This window comes from Melopsittacus undulatus, chromosome 5 (genome assembly GCF_012275295.1).
Source record: "Melopsittacus undulatus isolate bMelUnd1 chromosome 5, bMelUnd1.mat.Z, whole genome shotgun sequence".
Lineage (NCBI taxonomy): Eukaryota > Metazoa > Chordata > Aves > Psittaciformes > Psittaculidae > Melopsittacus > Melopsittacus undulatus.
The window spans coordinates 84,148,448-84,172,198 of record NC_047531.1 but is presented as its reverse complement, the minus strand read 5'-3'; the positions used below and the strand labels follow the sequence as shown (position 1 = coordinate 84,172,198).

General features: G+C 38.4%; 2 protein-coding genes across 4 annotated transcripts in view; one reads left to right on the top strand and one right to left on the bottom strand.

Moving 5' to 3' along the window:
• PYROXD1 (pyridine nucleotide-disulphide oxidoreductase domain 1) overlaps nucleotides 1–3,145 on the top strand; it is a 13,105-nt gene extending 9,960 nt beyond the window's left edge. The window contains exons 9-12 of the mRNA XM_034062792.1: nucleotides 747–859; nucleotides 1,736–1,858; nucleotides 2,149–2,286; nucleotides 2,784–3,145. Coding sequence (XP_033918683.1) covers nucleotides 747–859; nucleotides 1,736–1,858; nucleotides 2,149–2,286; nucleotides 2,784–3,032 — 623 coding nt within the window. The 3' untranslated portion in view covers nucleotides 3,033–3,145. The remainder of the gene's footprint in view (nucleotides 1–746; nucleotides 860–1,735; nucleotides 1,859–2,148; nucleotides 2,287–2,783) is intronic.
• Nucleotides 1–23,751, bottom strand: part of RECQL (RecQ like helicase) — a 24,407-nt gene extending 656 nt beyond the window's left edge. The window contains exons 1-16 of one of the 3 annotated variants that reach the window (XR_004549611.1): nucleotides 23,625–23,751; nucleotides 22,388–22,494; nucleotides 21,359–21,434; nucleotides 19,780–19,977; nucleotides 17,770–17,949; nucleotides 16,830–16,936; nucleotides 15,714–15,912; nucleotides 14,441–14,607; nucleotides 13,888–13,969; nucleotides 12,704–12,852; nucleotides 12,501–12,618; nucleotides 10,786–10,924; nucleotides 9,851–9,942; nucleotides 7,497–7,716; nucleotides 6,692–6,821; nucleotides 6,232–6,479 (exon numbers count right to left, since the gene is read on the bottom strand). Coding sequence is in view for 2 of the 3 variants with exons in the window: in XM_034062790.1 (XP_033918681.1) it covers nucleotides 6,291–6,479; nucleotides 6,692–6,821; nucleotides 7,497–7,716; nucleotides 9,851–9,942; nucleotides 10,786–10,924; nucleotides 12,501–12,618; nucleotides 12,704–12,852; nucleotides 13,888–13,969; nucleotides 14,441–14,607; nucleotides 15,714–15,912; nucleotides 16,830–16,936; nucleotides 17,770–17,949; nucleotides 19,780–19,977; nucleotides 21,359–21,374 (1,986 nt within the window). In the remaining variant the exon portion in view is untranslated. Of the gene's footprint in view, nucleotides 1–6,167; nucleotides 6,480–6,691; nucleotides 6,822–7,496; nucleotides 7,717–9,850; nucleotides 9,943–10,785; nucleotides 10,925–12,500; nucleotides 12,619–12,703; nucleotides 12,853–13,887; nucleotides 13,970–14,440; nucleotides 14,608–15,713; nucleotides 15,913–16,829; nucleotides 16,937–17,769; nucleotides 17,950–19,779; nucleotides 19,978–21,358; nucleotides 21,435–22,387; nucleotides 22,495–23,624 lie in introns of those variants that run through there. The other 2 variants (XM_034062790.1, XM_034062791.1) reach the window with 2 other exon arrangements.

Here is a 23,751-nt window from a genome sequence, read left to right as displayed (position 1 = left end):
AAAATGCTATGGATAAGACCCTTTTACCACAAAGTCACCTAAATCCTGTATGCAGAGTAGTCCCACCTTTTAACAGTCCAGTAAAGTCATATTTTAATAGTGGAGGTAAAGCAGGTAAAATAGTGGAGGTAGAATAGGAGGTAAACCCCCAACAGAACAACATTGCGTGTCAAAACTGAAGTAATTCTTCAAGGAAAACAGAAGAAAATATTACTTACTTCATGAATTCTGTCTATAAATTCCACTGAATTGACATTAATATTTAAAACACTTTCTTAATAGCCAGTGACTTCTGGCATAAAATTCTAGGAAGTCAAATCTCTGGCATTCTTTTTGCTTTTGAGGTATTTCCTGTGCATCAGGAAACTTATATATAGAAGAATACTTGGCAGTTGCCAGATGCTTCAGAGAACATCCCACAGGTCTGAAGAAGTGCAGGTGTCAAGACACAGTATTTTCCCCCTATAAATGAGGGTTTTCAATCAGGAAAATTTCAGATAAAATTAATAGTAGGACTTGGAGCTAAGCTCAAAAATCTTATAGGTTTTTGTAGTCCTAAGTGAAGGTCAGAAAGGTTATGGGTAACCTCTAATTACATCTTTTTGCTTTTTATTTTTCCTATCTAGTCAGTTAGATGTCTCAGTAGATTTCTTTTTCCTTTTTATTTCTTCTCTGATTAGAAGACATAATTAATAACATAACACCTGTTGGTTACATTCTCAGGGCAAAACTTTCCCCTTTTTCAGTGCTTTGGCCTGTCTATGTGGAATTAACTAATGGAAAAATTTACGGATGCAATTTCGTTGTCAGTGCAACTGGAGTTGTGCCAAATGTTACACCATTTCTTGCTGGCAATAATGTAAGTATGATTTCTTTTGAAGTTAAAGTTGTTTTGGTTTTTTTAAGTAAGGTGAGCTAAGCTTTTTTCAGCTGGTTTATGCTTTTGTTCTGACATGGATTGCTACAGGTTTCCAGTGTACACCATTTCAAAATAAGGCAGGTATGCTGATGTTGGAAATATAACATGGATTTTTAGTTTCAAGTTAAACAATTTTATTCAGTACATAATGCTTTTCTAAGCTTTGGTTTTCATACATAGAGAGATTTTAAAGGATGTTTGAAAATCAGTTGTAAAATGCAGCACTGATCTGCTTTTAAACTTGGTGAGAAAAGAATGCAGAGATTGCTGGGAAATCCTGCTTTTGTAGGCCAATTTTCTCTGCTTATTTGAAGGGTTCTTGGTTTGATACGATTCAGGAAAAGCTCTGCAGGGGGCAGGGTTGCATTTCCATGTGAAGAAGTAATTCTTGATACATAGGTAGTGTGAAACATACTTCACTGTGGCACTCACTTTTCAGGGCATCCATTTTCTTCCCTCGATGGTGAAGGAGCCTTGAGATGGAGAGGTTTGAACCACGTTTCTGTTGTGGTGTCAGGCCTAATAGGGTCAGATTACACAGGACAGTAAGTAGCCATAAATTATTCACTCTGAATAACCTGTCTCTCTGTGCTACATGGCACCCAGAAGAGCACTTTACTGGCTTCCCGTAGTGTTTATTCATATCATTTTAGACCTGCAAATGTTTTGATTAAACAGAATAGTGAATTTAGTGGACTTTTTTAGGAGCCTGCCGTTAAAAAGTAACAAATGAGATGGCTGCTTAACACAGATAAAGTTAGATTACTTTGTTTAAATGATTATTTTTGTTATTGCTGAGTCATGTGAATGGTTTAGTTTGCTCTAGGTGAAGATGGAGGTCTCAAGGTGGATAAGAACATGCACACATCCCTGCCAGACATATATGCAGCTGGAGATATATGCACAGCATCCTGGGAACCAAGTCCAGTGTGGCATCAGGTAAATCAAATTGTAGGAGTGTGCGCTCAGCATCAGTCTGATTGCAAAGTAAATTACACAGATGGGAGAAAAGAAAGTTTAATTGAAATGGAAACCAGTGAATAAGTAGATAATCCTCATGTGTTGGTGACAGATGATTTCATCTAGGTGGCTGGAAGAGAAGCTGTTCAGCCTTGCTAAGTGTAATAAATCCATCATATGCATTGGTGAGAACAACAAGTGTTGGTCATTGCCCAGAGATGTTCTTACATGTTTTTTCAGTCTTTAAATGTATTTTTCTTTGGTTTTAGATGAGGCTGTGGACTCAAGCCAGGCAGATGGGATGGTATGCAGCCAAATGCATGGCAGCAGATACGTTGGGGGAGTCAATCGATCTGGATTTCAGCTTTGAACTATTTGCTCATGTTACAAAATTCTTCAATTACAAGGTAAAGTAAACGCAGTCTGATAGCCTTCAACCACTGAGTAACACATGTCGTTTACTTATCTTCACGTGCTGACACTGAGCAGATGCTTTGACAAAACGGTCTTCTCTGTGTAATAATTAACCTTAGTTTAGATTTTCTCCATTCATGCTGACTTTGAATGCTGAAACTGAAGAGAGCAATGATCTTTACAGATGTGTTACAACTTCCAATTGGTGACTGAGAACTGCTCTACTCTGCATCTCTGCACACTCATTCCATTTCACTAGGTTTCTGTCCTTGGATAACGTCAGCCAGAGGTCAGGATGGTAGCTGGTTCATTACTGGGTTCTGCGTATGATAGTTCAAGGTGAAGATTTTGAACCTGTGAAGGGGGGAGGTTCCCCCAGGACAAATATTTCCCTGTTTGCATCAGCCTTTTGAAGCTTAGAACAGTACTGGCAGAAGTACTAAAACCCACTGCAATGCTCTTCTGAGTGCTCTTGTTTTCTTTCTGCTAGGTGGTGGTTTTGGGAAAGTACAATGCCCAAGGCTTGGGTTTAGACCATGAACTGATGCTGAGGTGTACCAAAGGACAAGAGTATGTGAAAGTAGTGATGCAGAATGGCCGAATGGTGGGAGCTGTGCTGATCGGTGACACGGACTTGGAAGAAACCTTTGAAAACTTAATTTTAAATCAGATGGATCTTTCAGCCTATGGTGAAGATCTCCTGAATCCAGATATTGATATAGAAGATTATTTTGATTGAACAAAACCCCATTTCCATTTTGCATAAACTTTTGATGTCGAGTAATACGTCTTGTAAATCTTTTCCACAGGATAACCAGAAATGTACCAGGAATAAATGCAGTTTCTTAATAAGGTTTTGCATTGATGTTGTCAAAATACTGACTGGCAAATTAATCAGTGCCAAAATGCAGCAACAAATCAAGTGAATTAGTGTTGGCAAAGAGTTTTCATCTGGGTTAAATGAGTATATGAAAAGAAGGCTGTAACAGTCTTAAGAAGTGGGCTTCACTATGCTGTTAGAGTGGCACCACATTCACTTGAATGCAAGGTAGCCCTCACTTTTTAGAACTGAAGGAAATGTGTTAATTCCTATGCCTGTCTCATAGGTCTCTTCTACCCCAAACCAGGCAGGACTCACCTGCCACAGTTTCGAGAGCCTACTGTCCCCATAGTTTACCGCCAGGCACATTCTTCATCTTACCACATCATGGCATCCTGGCTGGTTATGATGGTGGTGCCTGACCCACCCACAGCTCCCTCCAGAGTTGGCTAGGGCAGAAAATCCTGCTTCCTACAGGTTCAGTTTATGATGAGTTGGAACTTGCCTTACTGATCATGGGCTACCACGATCCTCAGAAAAAAACCCAAAACCTCAAATCTGGCATTGAACCTTGTGTGTTCCCAAGCACTGCCTGAGGTCAGCAGCAGCTGGTGGGTCTTTCCCACTCTGGCAGCAGTTAGCTGTTTCTGAAAATGCTGATGTTCATCAAGGGAAGGCAACAGATATGTATTTCTACTGCTGAAAAGGGAGACACACAAATCCTATAGCTGAAGCTTTCTGACAGAACCATGACCTGACATGGAAGGGATGCTGGTGAGAGAAAAGAGACTGTTTGCTCTTTAAAATGGTGCAGATGTGTTACTTTAAGCCACAGGCAAGCATCAATACAGTTTTCTTTCACAAACAACAGGAATGTAAGCAAAGATTAAGTTTAATGTAGTCCACTGTTACAGCTTAAAGTAGCAGCTTTCAATGCAGGGGAGTTGGACTCTATGACCTCTGATGGTCCATTTCAGCCCACACTATTCTATGATTGCATGAATGAAGTCATGGTCTATTGCTTACAGAACAGGATGACTCTTCTTAGGACAACCAGATTCACCTCTCATAAGAATACACAGCTGTAGCTAGAATGAGCCAATGCAACAGGGGAAGGCAGGCACAAAGAGAGAGTATTTCTTGAGTGGCTTTTTTTTTCTGTATTTCCTCCCAAAAATCTATCTTTTACAAAGGAAAGAGCTCAGATTAAGAAAGGTAATATTGTTTCTAAACATAAATCTAGGTACTTCTGAAAGTCACAGAAGTGGTAGTTTTCTATTTGAATAACAAGCTGGAGAAATCCAATCCCAAGAGCAACAGGTGTATTTTAGAGGGATAAACTTACAATATTTCACAAAAATCTCTAAATCAAAAGTAATGCAGTCTTGCAACAATGCTCTGTTGAAACTCAACAATATGTGCTAGCAGGTGTAAGTATTGCAGAAGGGGCCACATTGCTCTGCTTAAAGTTGCAGTGATGAGTGATGTCCAAGTGGGTCAGAGCAACAGCCCCTGGCACAACAGAGACTGTGACCCACATGCAGCTCCAGAGGAAGGACAGATCCTCCAGCAGCCCACATCTCTGGATGTCAGATGTCTCTCCCTGGAGCTGGCACCCTGAGAAAGATGAGGATGACCAACTCCACCCCAAGGGATGCATCAATGCCAGCTGAAGCCAAGCCAAGTGTTCACACAATGAAGAAAAGGAAGATCAGAGTTACCAGGGAATCCCTCCAGTGGGGACAGAGGCCCTCACTGCCAACCTGACTAGCATGAATTGACAGGTGTTTCTTACTGGGTGCCCAGATCCCAGATGTTGCTCAGTGACTGTGATTCAGGATTTTAAGCCTCAGGAGTTAGGAACACATCACAGAACCATTGCCTTGGACCTCAGAGGAGCAGTTTTTCAGCTTATGCAGGGATCTGCTTGTCAGTGTGTCAGGGACACTGCCCTGGAAGGCAAGGGGACTCAGGAGGGCTGCTTGGTTTCCAAACCACAATCTCCTCAGAACACAAATAGTTTATTCCTATGTGCAGAAGGTCAAGCAAGCATGGTGGAATGCCAACATGGGTGAACAGAGAACTCAGCTACCTCCAACACAGAAAGGAAGCAGAAGGTACAGGATATCCAGAACACATAGAAACATTGGCTGAGCACAAAAGGAGTTAGAAATGTAAGAGCTCAGCTGGAGGTGGAACTAGCAAAGGATGCAAAAAGCAGTAAGACAAGCTTCTCTGTAAGTATCTTAGCAGCAAAAGAAAGGGTAAGGAAAGTATGGTCCCACTTCTCAGAGGGGCAGGGGAGCTAGTGACATAAGACATGCAAAAGATTGAAGTACTTTTTGTCTCATTTTCACTGGTATGGTTTTCCCTCAGACCTCCCAGGTCTCTGAGGGGACCTACTAACAGTCTGTGGGAGTAAAGCAGTACAGAAAGGTGGAGTTACAGATGACTTAAGCCAGTTGGCCAGTCACAAATTCACAGGACTGGATGGACTGCACAGAGGGATGCTGAGGAAGCTAGTTCTTAATCTTTCCAGATTAAGAAAGAAGGAAGCCAGGGAGAAAGAAAGGGTATGATTGTTGTGAACTTGCTGTTGTCTTCAACTAATGGAAGAGCATAACAGCAGTGGTACCACACTCTTCTCAGAAGAGCACAGTGGTAGGACAAGAGGCAGACAAGTTGCAATATAGGAATTAACAATTAGCTCTAAGAAATGCCCCATTTTTTTGGGCTGGGGGGAAAGTGGGGTAGTTATGAAGGTGGTCAAATGGTGGAACAGATGCTGAGAGGGGTTGGGGAATATCCATCCTTAGAGACAGTCAAACTTCACTGGGCACAGTCCTGAGCACCCTGTTTCAATTGAACCTGCTTTGCGGAGGACACTGGACTAGGTGATCTCTGCAAGTCCCTCCCAGCCTGTGCAATTCTACTATAGTGTTACTATACACTACACTTCCAAAAGAGTTAACAAGACAACATGGTAATCATTTACTTAATTATACAATAATTATTGTAAGATATGCACCAATTTGAGGGGTTTAAAGATACTTGTTTCCCTGTTTTGTTTTTTATTAAAAAAAAGGCAAAAAAAATTACTAAAACAAACTGAACTTACACACTGCATTGTCCATGGAGAAGTGAAGAGGATTAAATCCTAAATGTAGCCTGTGAAACTCAGTCAATAACTACTGGTTGATCATCTCCACCTGCCTGAAGCTTAAGCTTCTTTGCTTTTAAGTTAGAACCACAGTTAGGCCGTTTATGTTCCTGTGACTTCTTCACCACTGAATCTTGGACAGTCTTTGAAACAGTCTGAGCATTTTCTCTGCTTCCTTTGGAATTCGAAGACTGAGTTGGTTTGGCCTGTAAGTGATAAACAAATCTGTTCAAATTCTAGCATTTCTTTCCTTCAGAAGATATTTATGAGGTCTATTTTAAATGTAGTTGATTGCATTACTATGAAAAATATATTGAGCGGATACCAAACTATCAAAATAAATTACAATGGAAAGATACCCATATAGCAAGTCAGTGCAGATATAAGTATGTATATATAAATATATGTATATAAATACCCTGTAAACACTTTTCTTGTTTGTTATCCCGTCTATAGTTATGACATGTGCCTCATTTTTCAGCAGACCTGCCTTTGGTCCTATCTTCAGGTAGGATATTGTCGCAAATGCTGTGAAGCTGAAGTCTTCCCTGTGTAAAGAAAACCAGTGTTATAAGGGAAGGCTGGAGACAAAGACAGGCTAGACCATGCAGGGGGAAAATGGGACGCATTAAACCTTCTGAGGGACCTTCCAAATAGCAGCTTGGCTCTCCTTTATCTTTCCAAGTGGACAGAAGGTTAAATTAGAGTGACTAGTCAACACTTAACATCATTCAGTTTGTGGAATACATACACGCAGATACATGCACATGTCAATACGTTGGAATGCATGGAGGAAAATGAGGAAAAAAGATGCAATAAGTCTGCATTAGCCAGGCTGTTCTAACTTAAGACTTCATCTGGGCCACCCCATTTACTCTGCTTATCCATGGAATGTAAATGAGACTCCATATAGACAGCAGACCCATTCAAAATGATGCCTGCTGCAGATTTAAAGGTTCCACCTGAATACAGAAGAGCCCAGTTTTTTAAAACTGCAAGAGATGGAGCATTTCAAATGCTCCTCCAACTTCTAACATTCTGGAGCTGAAATACAGTAATCTTTTGAGGTTTTCTGAATACATTAAATGCATCTGAAATAAAGGCGAAAACTGAGACTACCGAATGTATGCAATAATACTGTGTAGACTGTGTTTGCCAACGTAATGACAACTAACTAGTAGATAGATATAAAAACTTAAAAAGGAAGTCATCATCTTACATACTTCAGATACTGCTGCAGCAGTAAATGGGCAATAATTCTCTCCAGCTCCTCTCGAGGGTGCTTGGGTGGAGTAACTTCAGGCACCCTCAGTTTTGCTACACCTTTCCCAGACCACGCATCGATTAATTTCAGTGGGGTTAGCTTCTCACTCATGTGTTCAGCTTGCTCAAGTATCTTGATTAGATCCCTGCAGTATCCTGTTATATCCATTTTCTCACATGCTACAAATAAAAGTGAAGTAATATTTAAATAGCAAGTTATTTAGAGTTAGTTAGATAGTATCCATATATACACTAGGTGTATACATATATGTATATATCTATGAATATATAAAAGGGCACATATATCTATAAATACATATCATTGTGCCATATAATAGTAATGCTTTTTTTGTTTTGTTTTCAAATTATAACTTAACAAATAAAAGCTATAACTGTCCCTCTGTCAAATTAGGATTTGTTTGTACTCAAACTTATGTTTCTACTTCATTATTAATACTCCAGTTTTGCAAATATTTTTATATGGATTTAACATTACAAACCACACAAATTATTTCAAAGAAGCACTTACAAACTGTAAAATTTCTAAGGTAGCTTCTATGTTACTCTGCAGCTGGATTGCTTTTCTTCACCCATAATATTTATTAGGAAATATTAGGGAGCAAAAAGGAACTGAAGACTATAAGTGAGACATTTCTTCTCTCAAGACAGTTATGAACAAAATGAGACCAAAAATGTATTAATTTCATAAAATTAAGCTTCATCATGAACAATTATTCTGAGCTCCAACACATACATGTAGTACATAATGATCATGCTTCTACTTCATGATCAGATTTACCCAACAGAATTACCCAACTGCCTCATCCAATACTAGGAATGAAGTATTGAACATGCAGTACTACTGCTAGGTTTCCTCAGATCTTGCTTAGATATCAAGAGACCCTGGGGGTAAAATGAGCAGTTAACAGGACATATTTCAACTGTATTTCGTCACATGGTTCCTGTAAGTCTTGGGTACAAGCCAGCTTCATACTTTTCTCAACCTCTGATCCCAGTATAAAGTTTAACTAAGCCCTATTTCCAACTAGAACAAGACATTGTTACTTAAATGATTTGCAAAAGAGGTTTATTATATAGATGTAGTTAACTGTATAAAGAAAAAAGAAGCTGAATATCTTTGTTTACCTTGCCCCCCAAAAAAGTGTGCAAGAAAATAAAGTCTGGTTATGAGAACAACTTTGAATATAGAGTTCTTCCTCAGTTTTTCAAGCACTGATCTCTAGATTATCCAAACGCTTCACAACAGGTATGTGCTATGAGGAGATGGTATTTTTTACATATTACAAGAATTCACCTGGTCCTCAAAGAAATTTAGGGTGGCTTTTTTGTGTTCAGTTAGAGATGCCCAAGTTCAACTTTTACCCAGCAGTCCTTCTAGAGTTTTCTAGATTTAGATGAGGATTCCTATGTCTAAATCACACCTCACACTTAGGAAGTCCAGCAAGAGATACTTTATGCATCTTCTGAAACTTATGGCTTTCTGGACGGATACCAAAAACTACAGTTAAAGCAGTCAGTGATCACCCATGAAAGTGTAGTTTAAGCTAGCTACCCAACACTGCCCAGGATAGCTGTGGTCAAAGCAGCGAAAGAGCTTATGTCCCAGAACCACATCCTGCTGAAACCATCCTCCTATATCACACAGCAGATCTTGTTTCCGTTCATCTTCCCAGTTCACTCTATGTCCAGGCCATATGCCTTTCCTCTTATGATCCCAACTTTCTTTCAAAGGAAGCATGCACAGCAGACAGACAGTGAGCAGTTAAGACTAACTCACAGCCAAATCTTGAATTAATGTGCTCAGCTGTTCTGTACAGGTGTGTCTCATGAGCACTGACATGTTCAGAGGACACATGCAAACTGTGCGTTCTCACAGCCTAAGTGAGAACAGCTCTGCATGTTGAGAGCAAGAGGCTCACTCTCAAAATAAAGCTTTAACACCCAAACAAATCCTGAGACAAACCCCAACACATGCCAGAATCATTTTAAAATAGATGAGCCAAACTCCCCCTTGCCCAAGCTTCACTTCTGGGAACAGGTGACTGGCTGAGCCTGAAAGATACCAAAGTGTCTGGCCTCAAGCAAAAAGCAGAAAGGATCCTACTAAACACCCTGAACTCAGCAATATTAAGTCACCAACACCTGATGCTCATAACAAAACTTGCACATTGGAAACAGGCAGTATTGTGAGCACACTTCAGAGAAGTTGCTGACACTTTCTCTAACGTAGGTATTTCTTTAAGCCAACGTTCTCCATGGTCACCATCCCTGGTTATAGAAACAATTTACTTACGGCTCTCCCTACAGCAGTTATCACACATTTTGTTGCAGTTTGCAGAATCCCATACTTCATCAAAATGATGCGCTATGAGGACTCGGCGACACCTGAAAAAGCAGAGAGCAAATGACTATAGAACATAAGTGTCTACACCTGTATTATAAATCATGAAACTGGCAAAAAGAAGGTCCCTTGGGTCAGCTCATATCTTAAAACAAGCATGAGGAATCAGGAAAAATCAGAAAACAAATACTGCTACACAGTATTCCCTGTCTGCTGTACTAATAGGAATAACCAGCAGCTTTTAGTAATAGTGAACACCACTGCAGGAACAGATTGGTTAAAGCACAAAAGTAATATGCAATTTCTATAGAATTAAAAAATCATAATAATATGGACTAATTCTTAGTCTGAGGCCAACAAAGGCTACACTGAATGCACAAGTTACCCACAACATAGATACAAGTGTTTTCCATTAAGTATTCCAAATAGCTCAGTGCAGCAGATGAAGCACATGTGATTCCTGTATGGCCACTGAACACTGGTACCTTAAGAGTAAAACCCAAAGCATTATAGTTTTCACTCTGAATGGGATTTGAAATCAAAACAGTGTTTGTCAACAGACATTTCACCTCAACATAACTGCTTCCAGAACTTTATCTGAAGCTGGCAAGGAACACACCAGCAGTCAGTCATGTGCAATAGTACATGTATTGAGCAGCTAAACCACAAACTCCAAACTCTAGACTCTGGTACAATAGGCAAAAAAAAACCTCCCCCACCTCTATTCTGAGGGGGGAGGGAGGGAGGAGTTTCTTTGATTTATTGTTGGCTTTTACTCATTTTGTTTGTGTGTTTTAAATTGCTTGTTTGTTTTCAAATGCCCTCTATAAAACCTCACTAAGTGGCCTATTTACAAACTAAGCAACCAAACCACCACAGTAACTTACTTCTTCAGATTCTGGCAGTAGGACACCATATTATACAGTTTCTCTTGCCCTACATTTTCCATAACTACCATTGAGCTGATTCTGAATATATCTCCAAAACCATAATACAAAATGCAGTCAGCTTTTTGGTCATCTCTACCTGCAATGCATTAAAAAGAATAACAAAAAATACAACAAAAAATAAAATTAGAAGAGGTTTATTTTAAGTACAGCTTTTTTTGTTTGGTACGAATACCACTCTTATCTGCATGGGTTTCTGCAGCCCCTATATAGAGAGGACATGACTGTAATACAGTATCAAGCATAACACACTAGGTAACAGAATATAGCATGAAACAGACTAGAAATAAAATAGAACAGTCTTCTATAAATACAGAATCAAGCAAACTGAGAATACCTCACAATGGAGATTTTGACTCTAACAAACAAAATAAAATATTAGCATCATACAGAAAATCAAGGAAATCACTACTTTCTCACCCAAACACCTCTTGGAAAGTCCTAGCCAAATACATCTTGAAGCCTAATTCTTGTTTAAAACACACTGTGAGCTTCAAATACCTTATTAAGTATTAATGGTAGTAAATTAAGAAACAGGTATGATATTCCATTTAAAACCAACTGTGCCTTCTATAGCTGAATTTAGATCATCTCTTCCTTCCTGCTGCCCACCCCTCCCAGTGATGTGCTGATGGGTGCAGACACACTGTGTACAAGATTCAGAGAGCAGAAAAGGCCTAAAAACCCCTAAACTTTTAAAAAAGTTTAACCTTTAAGAGCACTACTTCACATGGATAAGCAGTCAAAGAGAAAAAGAAAGGTTTCATAAGCTAAGTAGTATGTGCATGCAAATGAGTAGCAGTGCTTAATTAACCCCTCCCACAAGAATCTCATTTAAATAGTTATGAATAAGAAACACAAAAGCTTGCTTGAATCCCAAATTGATAAACATTAGGAAACAACATGGCCCTACATAGCCCTTGTCTCACCACTTCATTACTTCCCATCACCTCCAGCACTACCTAAAAGTAACCAGTGTATAGCATAAGCAGATTCAAACTCGCACAGACTTTGATGACTGCTGTACTTCTTAGGCCAGCATTAAGGTCAGTTTTTATCACAGAGCCATAGTTAAAATTTCCCCCAATTGCCCCTCAAGATTCTTAAAACGTTTTCCTCCACACAGATTTAATCTGCCTTTGAAAAATAATGCACAAGGTTGAAAACAAAAAAACCAACCAAAACAGCACAAAACTTTTTTTAGCTGTAACAGCTATTTAGTGCTGCTATACACTGAGCAATCGTTAAAATTCCCTGCTCCAGACTCCCCATCCTACTTGTGTTTCTGTGGCTACTGAAATTCATACAGCAATTAGATATCATCTAGAATCAATCTGAGCAGATCTCACAGCCCCGCTGCTATGCAAAGAAAAACAGATCCTTTCTATAACATACATCTGATCAGTCAATGTCATGTTATGATATTACTCTGGTAAGCCACAGATGCCACAAAAAATTAAGTAACTAAAACAAATGCTGAGTAAGGGCTGGGTAGCTTGCTTCAAAGCCTCTTTACAGAGGCAGAGTGGCATTACACACTCTGCAACCTGTCTCAAAGACAAGAACACTTCACACAGATGACTGAAATCAAAGTCCAATTTTTTTGGTTTAATGAATGGAAATGGCAGCTTTGCAAAAGCCATTTCCTACAATACCTGCACGTCCACTTTCTTGGTAGTAGTTCTCCATGGATTTGCTCATAGAATGATGAATTACAAACCTCACATCAGGTTTATCAATTCCCATGCCAAAAGCAACAGTTGCCACTACAACCTGAAAAAAGATTAAGAAACCATCAAGGTATCAAACCACAATTTGTTTAAATAAAACCTAAGTCTATGAGAAATATCTACTTAACCTGGATCTGATTTGCTGCCCATCCTTTATGAACTTTGCTCTTACATTTAGCATCCATGTTTGCATGATAAGTCCCTGCCTTGATTCCCAGTTTCTGCAAACTCATGGTAACTTGCTCAGAATCCTTCTGAGAAAAACAGTAAACAATTCCTGCACAAAAGTGAGAGATGTCTTATTGTAATATCTTAAAAACTCACAACAAACAATCCCCAATATTTAAAAATAACCTTGAAAGTTTTATTAACTTAAAAATAAATAAATAAAACCCAGCAAACAATCTTTGTGTCTATTCAGTTTCTAGTATGGTAGCCATGAAGGAAATTTCAATTATCAGCTTTGACTTGTAGGCTAAAGAGAAAATATGGATAGCAATCCACATAACCATAGAAGTATTCTATGTTCAAGGAAGACAATGGTTATTAATGCTTACATAAAGAGGTGCTGTTCATTATGATGTCTCACCTGATGTTTCAGATATTCCATATGCTTTTTGTCATTAGCCTGGGCTAAATTAAGGATCACACACAAAACCACATGATTTGTGATCATCTCAGCACAGTTTGTTCTCTGGAAGTTGCTCATTACAGAGTTCAATAGCAGGGACAGACCGCTGCCTTGGAAAACTGGATTCTGGTGCCTTTGTAATATGGCTCTCCTCTTTTATTTGCACTGCATAATTCATTGATTACATAAAGTCCAACTTTTACAGTTCTGCTTTCATCACAAAAGTGCAATTCACCCCACCACACACCATTCTGGGCACTGGATAATACATGAATCTTGCAATCAAATGTGAAAAAGAAGTGCTAAAGATAGTAAGTATCCTGACACACAGATACTAAATAACATAACACATGATTTAAGAACATGTGGGTAACCTTTTCTGAGCCTTGTTTTTACAAACTTAAAAATTGCTATTATTATGCAAATGTTGCTCTATATACATCAACATTATATTTCAATATTTCAGAATATATAAGCAAAACGTAAAGACATTTAAACACTAATGAATGAAAAGAGTAATTATTTGAGGTACAGATCTTACTAAAATTCATTTATTCTAATGCTGGATGTTTAAGGAATGGTGAAGGTAAAATTTCTCTACAAGTTTCAGGATGACTCAAAAACATTCCTTTAACACTGAAGATTATAAAAAAACAAACAAAAAAACACACTCCTTTTTACCTGAGAGTCCTTTGTATCTTCCATTAATCATCTTAACTATGTCCTCAATAAAATCTTCATTATTTGAAGGCTTATGCCGAACCTCAAAAATACAACATACACATATCAGAGTTCTTCAAGTGGCCACACAGTCTGCCAAACAATCCTATTTATTCTACTTCTTCCAGTACAATAAAAACTGTGTAACCAAAATTATTATATCCTTTTTGTGCAGAGTACATCTCAAAAGTCCATAGAAAAAAAACAAAACCAAAACCACAAGTTTTCCCATAAAGTACAATAAAAGAACCTGTGGCTAAACTGAAAACACAACGAATCACAACATTTTGCAACCATATGACATATTTTCCAGCAGGTTGCAGCAGTCTAACTCTGCTATCTACCTCTCCCCTGTACACAGTTCTATCTGCTAAGCCTTGCCCATAGAGACAAAGCAGCCCAAGTTCCTTTGCAGATGACAGCAAGTTCAGCAAGATGAGGAGATGAAAGGACACCATCGTTCAGTTGAAAAGCTATTTATTATTAAAATGTATAATTGAAAATTGAGACATACCTCATAGTAAAGATTGGGCCGGTTGAAAGAAGCAGTAAAGGTAATGCACTTTTGAACATGCAAAATTTTCTGAGCATCTTTTAAAACATGATTTGTAGCAGTTGCTGTCAATCCAATCAAGGGAGTATTGGGAAACTGTCTTTTCAAGATACCAAGAGACTTGTAGTCTAAGCAAGGGAACAGAAAGGGGAAAAGAATTTCCCATACCACAAAGTTAAACAAAGATATTAATGTAATTCATGTAGATAGTATTCAATGGGGTAATACTGCAATAAATGTTATTATTGATCAGTTTACTAAAGAACTAATTTATACACCCAAATGAAGTAATAAGAAGGCTGCACTTATCAAAACAGATGCTTTACCTTCTAATTATGTTTTACAAAAGCTGCCCCAATTCAAAAGGCAAAGCATATTAAAATAGAAGTCCTTAAAAAGTTAGAAAAAAATAAGTGTCATGGCATTAACAAACATTCAGGTTATTGTGCAGGTCTGTTTTTACAATCAACTTTTCAGTAAACACAGCTCTGCTAGTAAACAGTCAATATGGAATTGGATGCACAGACCAGAATGCACTAAGGGAAGATTCTAAAGGCTCAGTGCTGACAATCACTGCCTTAGAAGAGAAATGCAGCCAGTGGTACAAATTCCACATTGCCTGTTTACCACCATGGCTCTTTGCTCAGACATCACTTTTTAACAAAACTGCAAAGGCTGACTTTATGGTCACTATTGCTTCAAATCACTACTGCTTCAAAAGGCAAAGGAAGAGTAACCAGTAAGTAAGTCTTCTACAGCAAACAAGACAGGAAACAGACTGAAGTGCACTTTTTTTCCCTTGCAAGTGAAGGGCATTTAGAAGTGATCAAAGCATAGCTCATGAATTTACAGAATGCTCTAGCTCTTGTCACCCAGAGTATTACAAAGCGGTGTACAGAATGACATATTTTTATGTAGCATTAAAGCTGATTGTATTGCCCATATTAAAGATGGCAGCCAAAAACTTTAATTTTATTAAGCTCCAATTAAAATATACTGAATTAGGAGTTTTTCAGAATACTGACAGAAAAATCTACATTGACATCACCCCCCATTTGCATGAACTTAACTCCTACACAAGGATATAATTGTTTACGCATTAAAGTCCTTTAGCTAACACAGGTACTAGCATTACAGTAAGTATTTGCTTAACACATGAAGAAAGCATCGGCTTTATTTCAGACCTCATCCAGTATTGATGCCTGAAACTACAAACTGGATTTAATGAGCATACCAGGTCTGAAGTCATGGCCCCATTGACTACAGCAGTGGACCTCATCTACAGCAATGCGGGCAAGACGCCCTGCTTGATAAGCCTTCTCTAGCTTTGACATAAACATTTTGCTTTTTGCAATCTTCTCCGGGGTCACATAAATGAGCTTCAGTTGGGATTTTCTGTTTAGCATTTCGGTATGAACCCACTTCACATGTTCCTGTTTAAAACAAAAGGAGAAATCATGGGCTAACAAAATAGGACAACTTGCCAGCTATGTGCTGTGATACAGATAATGTGAATAAGTGTCTTGTGTACTTGTTTTAATAACAAGAACACGTTAAACCAACACCTTTAATGGAACAAATAGATTTCATGGGGCTATTTAGAGGATGTAAAGTCCCTTTAGCTGGTGCATGTTTCTAGACTTAAAAGAAGACTGGAGTAGGTGACTTTTTTGTCCATTAGTAACATGTTGAACAGTGCAGGCTTTTAAATATAATTATCTATCATACTTTAGGATAGGAAGCTGTTTGATTCAGAGCCCAAGAAACAACTTATTTCCCAGCCTACTATTAGTCAATTACTTTTTATAGTAAGTCAGTTACTTTTTACATATTTTCCTGACTAGCAGAAGGCCATGGTCATTAACTTCTACATGAAGATGGCTTTGATAGTTTAGTGGCTTGATGCAATGTGCCAAACTTGGAGGCTGCTTTAAGGTAGAACACTTTGAAAATGCAATAATAAATACTACAGTCTTGTACAAGAAATTATTTTACACTTGTAGTACCACAGGTGTGTTTGGTACATTACAATTCATTGGAAAATACCACATGATGAAGGAAAGATAAATATTCAATGGTTTGCTTTTTCAAAGTTCTATGATAGATTTTCCAAGTATTATAATTAACATTTTATATATAGTGTTCTTCTACAAAGACTTATAGTAGTGGTAAATACTATGTAACAGTTTACTACCCCTTATGAATTGTTAATAACCTCTTAGGAATTATAGCACAGTTGACAGAATGGCATTAGCTGATGAAACTGTGTCATTCATTCAGCAGTCATGAACAACATGCACAGAGGCACAATGCCAGCACATACACCACAAAACCATGAAGTAAAACATACCTTACTGCTTGAGGCATTTAATAAAGTTGCAGAAATACCAAGCTGTTCCAAAACCATGAGCTGATCTTCCATAAGAGATATCAAAGGACATATCACAAGAGTGAAACCTGTAACAGTCATTGTGTAAACTGTTGAGATGTCACAAGTATCTCCTGTAATACATTTTACCAATGCACTAGCCCCGTTCTGAAGGAACTGCCAAACATGAGCTTAAGCTTCATACACACAGTAGCAGATTCCCTTCCTATATAGCTGACAAGTGACTGCTAGGCCATATGGGGATACTTTTTATCAGGTAGCCACAACATGCACCTTTCCTTAGAATTTAGACAACAAACATCTGAGCTGCAATAAATAAAGAACTAAAATAAAAAACAAAGAAAGTTGAATTCACATCTGCGTCATGAGGTGCTAATTTACCTTATAACTAAGCAATGCTAGGTATTGATAAATTATGTATTTGTAAATAAGTAAAAGCCAACCAACTGGATGGGTTATTAAAAAAATAAATTTAAAGACCAGAACTGGACACTTATTTTCTTAAATGAATATACAAAGGTTCTCCCAAATAGTCTGAAGCTAAAACTTTAGAATGGAAAAGACAAATAACAGATATTCATACTTTGATAACTTACAGTCAGTACATTGATTAAAAGCGAAAGAAAGGAAAGGTAACATGTTTAAAAAGTTTTTTCAGTGTTTAGAGGAACATAGATAAATTATTCAAATCTAAATCTTATGCAAAAGGTGCATGCTTTTAAAGCTACTATTGCTCATTCAGAGAACATAAACTGAGAGAGAAAAACAAGGGTTTCTAGTCAATCTTTGCTGTTTTTTCTCATACAGTGATATTACACATCAATATAATGTTCATTCTCCAAAGAACTACAAAAAGAATAAATCCAGTTGTCTATATATGATCTTTTCTTCCCTTACATACCTTCAGAACAGACAGCTGGCAACTGGTAACAAAGGCTCTTTCCACCACCTGTAGGCATGACAAGAAATATATCCTTTCCTGCCATTGAAGCATTTACTGTTTCAAGTTGCAAGGACCTAAACTTCTGGAGTTTAAATACGCCCTGCAATGCTGTGTTTAGCTTCTCATACCATGGAAAATCTGTTAAGGGAAACAAAAAAAAAAGCAGAACATGTTTCATAACAAGTTAAAATACAAGAAGGAAGGACAATTTACATATACAATAACTAAATCTGGAAGCAACACAATTTTAGATCTGGAAAGGTGTTCAAAGATTCAACAATGGTACATAAAAAGCCACACACAGCCTGAGTTCTGTATAAACCAGTTTCTAAGGTGGACCTTTGAAAACCCTATGAAATGTAAATACAATCCACCTCCAGACTAAATGTTCTTACTGCACATAAGTGTGTACTAGTGTGAAACACCCACAAGCAGAGGAAGCACTTCAAAGTGCTAATGATCAAGGTAACTGCTTAGTCCACAACTAAATGGAAATTAGAAACCCGCCCTGAATATAAATAAAACCAGAGACTGAGACCTGCAACAGTTGCCTGAAGGTCTCCGTTATACAAATGCAGTGAATGCAAATAGTATAATGAAAGCAGGGCTATCATTTTTCCATATATTTCATATATTTTAAATTTAATCATCCCCAAAATAATGACCCCAACATTCTTTTCTTCACTAAAGACTGTTAAGACTATTACTTAAAGAGGTAATACTGTAAAAACTTAAATGATGCATCAAGAACAGTATTAACCATTTTCACATTATTAAAATTAAAATGCAGAACAACTGTGGAAAGTCTAGGCTACACAATGTGCAGCACAAGCATTAACTCTAGGACTTGAGGTTCCAAAGAACACAGTTGAGATCCAAAGCTCTCTGGAACCAAGACAAGCCTCCCACTGATTTCACTCAGCTTTATACTGGGATCAGATTTAGCAACAGCTCTTATTCAACATGTACAGAGCATCCAATTGCAAAGATGTTAGTTTTCAAAGCATAGGAGGAGAGATTTAGGCACAAAGCTATCCAAAACAAACTGATTTGTTCAATAGTATTAATCTGCAATTATAAAGTGTCAGTATTCTTACATATGCAGAACACTTTTCTCAAGCACAGATAAATATGGATTAGACTAGAAAATTTAATTTTTAAAAAAAGAAAAAAAAAAAGAAAATACACACAATAGATATAGGCAGAAGCTAACAATGTGTTTCCAAATTGCAAGTGAAATAAAAGAGAGAGAAAAAACAGTAAAAGAAACTCAATTTAATTTGGTTAGGCATAACATGGTCAAGACCCACCAACTATCCAGGAGTTCAGTTAAAGTTTAACTTGAAAGACACCACTTCCAAAAGAACAGGAGCCCTCACACCACCATGAGGCACTTGCCACTTGGACTAACTCTACCATGCTAATGTATTCTACATTACTTTTGGCAGTCAGCATCCATCTAACTTGCATTAATTTGGTAACACAATGAAGCTACATGACGCATGGCAAACACAACCAATGTCCTACCCACTCAAGCAAGAAACACAAAGACAGCAAGAAGCAACTTTGATAAAGCAAAATTGTTATTATCAAATCCTGAAAAGTCCCAGAGTAATTTTTTCTAGAAGATAAACAGGGAATATAAGTATGGCAGTATATCCAAATTTATGCTGGGATTCTTACAGCAAATCCAATCAAGTTGTGACTTTGCAGCTATAGAAGAATAAAAGTAATTATAACAGGCCATTCTTATAATAATTCTCCCCAGAAGAACTCAGATCAATATTGAGGAATGTCCAGGGAGTTACATACAAACATTACCCTGTGTAATTAAGATGGCAGGTCACCTAGCTGAACAAAATAAAATAGGACAATAGTATTACCCAAACAAAATTCTGTATGAATACATTTTTCCCTACTGAATTAGTTTACTTCTGTATTAGAATATTTGAACTTGTCTCTGCAAACCTTTTTTGTTCCATGCCTCAGCTGAGGTTTCAGTGTCTTTACTTCCACCTGCCTCCAAGTCTCCTGAGGCCTGCTTTATCAAGCTCTTTATTCTCATCTTCTTTTCGATGAGTTCCTGCTGTTTATCTACAAGCTCCTGAATTTGCATCTCCACTGCTTGCAGCTCATTTTCAACGGAAACCAGTACCTCCTCCAGCACTGAAGGGAAAAGCAAGTTAAAGGCAGTATAGAGACTACAGTAACATGTTAATCCCAGTTTTAAATGGTATTTTATTTGATCTGTTGATTGAGATAAAAATTAAAAGCAAACCAAATACATCTAGAGAAACAAGAAAGCCTAACAGGCCCACTGATGAGATTATAGCATCTAATATTGCATATGCCATGTAAAAATACTTAGCAAGACTTAACAACATATTCGTTACATTGGTAGATCATATATACACAGCTATGCTGCAAGTTGTCATCTCCGATATGGTGTGTTAGAGATATGCAACACTACCATTGCCTGCTTTGGTCAATAGAGAAAAAGTATATTACAATCCACTTTCCCAAAAGCAGTGCATCTCCAGAGAAACACTTTAAATTATTTTCTTTTCTGCAGATGAATGTAAAGCACTGAAAAGCACATTGCATAAGCCCTGATATTAAAGTTGTACTACAATAAAGATGAGTACTCCAGCCAATTCCAAGGTGAGCACATTACAAGATATTTAATAGAAAGCATTTACATGTGAGAAGCACCATGAACCTCAGGAAATAAAGGTTTTCTGAAGGCAGAAATAGTGATGTTAGCAAAAAACTACATTTTACGCACTCAGATCTCCCTCCTATGCAGAACCAGAGAATCTGATGAATGTCAAGGGTTGAGCATAGAGGAAAAAAGGTTTTTTAAACACAAGCCCTTCTTCACATCTGAAAAACCTGAGGCAAATGCTCCCCAAAAACTTGGGTTACACAAGTGAATCTTTGGTGGAAATTTGCTTCTTTACATCCTAATATGCATGTGTGTGAATTACAGACTGTATTCTAGAATCCAGTCCCCAGGGTTTAAAAGAGTAATTAACACATACCACAGTATGCCAAGCAGGTGCCACTGTTTCAGAGCCAGGTCAGAAAAGCATAAGAAGAAACGTTTTCCTCCCACTGCCCCACAGAATACAACATTTTTGCCCAAGCATAGCAGATATGATAATGTGCTTATGGAAGCAAAAATGTATGATATAGAAAAATATATCCTTATTACAAATGGCAAAAAATTGGGATGTTTGTCTTCCTAAATGCCCACTATTGCACAGCAGGGAAGAGCTGAAAGTATCTTAAATATTAAGCATATATTCAAATTATTGAAACCCAAGTAATTTCCTTGACAAACCTGCTTTTGTTTTACTTTTTATCTAAGCAATAAAAAGTTATCCAGTAAAAGAACTTTTTCTTTAAATCTGAAATACAAAGCATAGACTCCACACACTCCTTTCTGCATACATCAAATTCACATAAATAGCAATAACATCAGGTGATTGTGTCTGTTAGCTAAAGTACAGCAAAATGAACATATTGAATACTAATTTTGGATTACCTTCAACAGCTGCCATCTTTGGAGGTTGGAGAATGTTGTTATCCTTGGGAGACTTTATTTAACTGAACAACTATCACTAAGAATAAAAAAATAAATTAAAAAGTTATTCCATGAGTAATCCTTCTAAACTTCAAAGAAATTTACTATGAGATTTTTCCTTAATAGATGAGGTGTTAACGCAACAGTTTAAGCACTAGTTCTTTAATCTGCCTATACAAATATGCCTAACTAGACTAAAACATGCTTTTTTCCTGCTTCAAAAGGGACAGATACCAACTCACAACCAATTCCTCAGGCAACAGGCTAAATGAAACAAAGTTAATTTTGACCAAGTAATAAATTTTCTGCGAGAGGCACTGTCTAATACAGACCAGTCATTCACCTACTTTAGACATACTGCAGGGGGTTTTTTTTGTCTCTTCAAAGACTTCGAATTTATTTTTTTGAGCAATATTCTTTTTCATATTATATGCTAACAATACAAAGCCCAAGAAACTTGATATTCTCTCACTCTTGCTGAATTCTGAACTATTTATTATATACATGGGAGCCATATCTGAAGGAAAGTGAAAGCGAACAAATTCAGCTGACTGTCATTATAAGCAGATTCTACCATAACAAGTATTTTACTGCATTCCAGTAAATGAGGGGAAGATAAAAAGAAGGCGTGAATAAAATACTGACTTTGCCAGAAGAGGTTATTTTTAATTATAAGTTAAAGGCCCACACTTCAGAAAGAAGATGACTGTTGTATAATATAACTTAGCAGTGCCCAGGTCACATAATTTGAGTTACACAGTTCTGCCTTCATACCACCTGTCACCCGCACAAATGTATTTGTAAATATGAGTCTCCCCAAAGCACAGCGTGAGCAGGGCCATTCCAGAAAAAGCAGTAGGTATGGAACAGACACACTGTGAATGCAGTACACTTCTCGTAAACACAAACCTCACAAATACCACTAGGCTGACAGCTCAGGAGGCATAATCCATTTTCTTATCCAAGGAGTGTATAGAGAATGAAAATTACCTATGAATGCTTCCCTATGTGCTCCTGAAGTTCCATGAGTCTTTAATTTGGCTTCTGTTTCTGGAAGAAGTAGTGCAGTGTACCTTATAATTAACTCTGCAACACCACTGCCAAGAAAGACCCCCCAGTTACCATTTGATTCCTCAAAAATGCAGCTCCTAAGAAACTGAATAAAAATTAACACATTGCTTATAAACCATAGTGAACAAAAGGCACTTGAAAGTACCTTGTCCACCCAACAGTTTTACCTCTCTGTAAAAAACAGCTGAATTCCTTCGAATTCATCCCATTACAGCCTTTTTCTTAATAGGCCATCAGCTGAGGGAAAAGAGACCTCTGAGCAGATACGTGATGGCTGAGCCTAAACCAGGCAGGTTACTAACCAGCATCACTTTCTACTCTGCACAGATTTAAATCAGTGCCCCAGCATTGGAAGCTTTCTCACATCTGCCCAGATTCCAAAATAGAGCTCTACAGCCCCTATTCTAAGAAATTACATTACTAGATCATTAGCAAACCAAGAAATCACAACTTAGGGCAAGAAAAAAGCCCCAACAGTACTTGCACAAGCAAGATGTGTCACCTTAGCTGTAGTTTAATCAGAGATATCTAGAGGAGGGCCACAAGGATAATAAGGGGCTGGAGCACCTCCCATAGTAAACCAGGCTAAGAAAGCTGGGGCTGTTCAGCCTGGAAAAGGCTCAGGGGAGACCCTAGAGCAACCTTCCAGTACCTAAAGAGGGCCTACAAGAAATGTGGAGAAGGGACTCTTCATCAGGGACTGTAGCGATAGGAAAGGGGTAATGGGTTTAAACTTAAAAAGGGGAAGTTCAAATTAGCTATAGAAAATTCTTCCTTGTGAGGATGGTGAAGCACTGACACAGGCTGCCCAGAAGAGCTGCCCCGTCCCTGTCAGTGTTCAAGGCCAGGCTGGAGGGGGCTTTGAGCAACCTGATCTAGTGGAAGGTATCTCTGCCCACTGCAGGGGGTTGGAACCAGATGCTCTTTAGGTCCTTTCCATCCCAAACCACTCTGTTTTCTCTAGCCACCATGCAGGTAAAGCGGGCGGCAAGAGGACTGCCAACGGCCTCAGCTCACACCTCTTCCCCCCAAGAGACGGTGTCAGCCCTAGCAAGGGCCGCGCTCACTCCCCCTGTCCAGTCAGTGCCGGAGCGCAGGCCGCACACCACCCTCCCCACTCCGGAGCACCAGCCCCACGGCTGCCCCCAACTCGCACCTGTCCCGCCGGCTCGGAGGCCATTCCCGTCCGCTTCCGCCTCTTCCACTGCCGGCTTCCCCGTAGCCAACCGCCAGAAGGGCGCTGGCCCAAGGGTGCCCAATCCGCACCGGCGCCACGCTGCTTC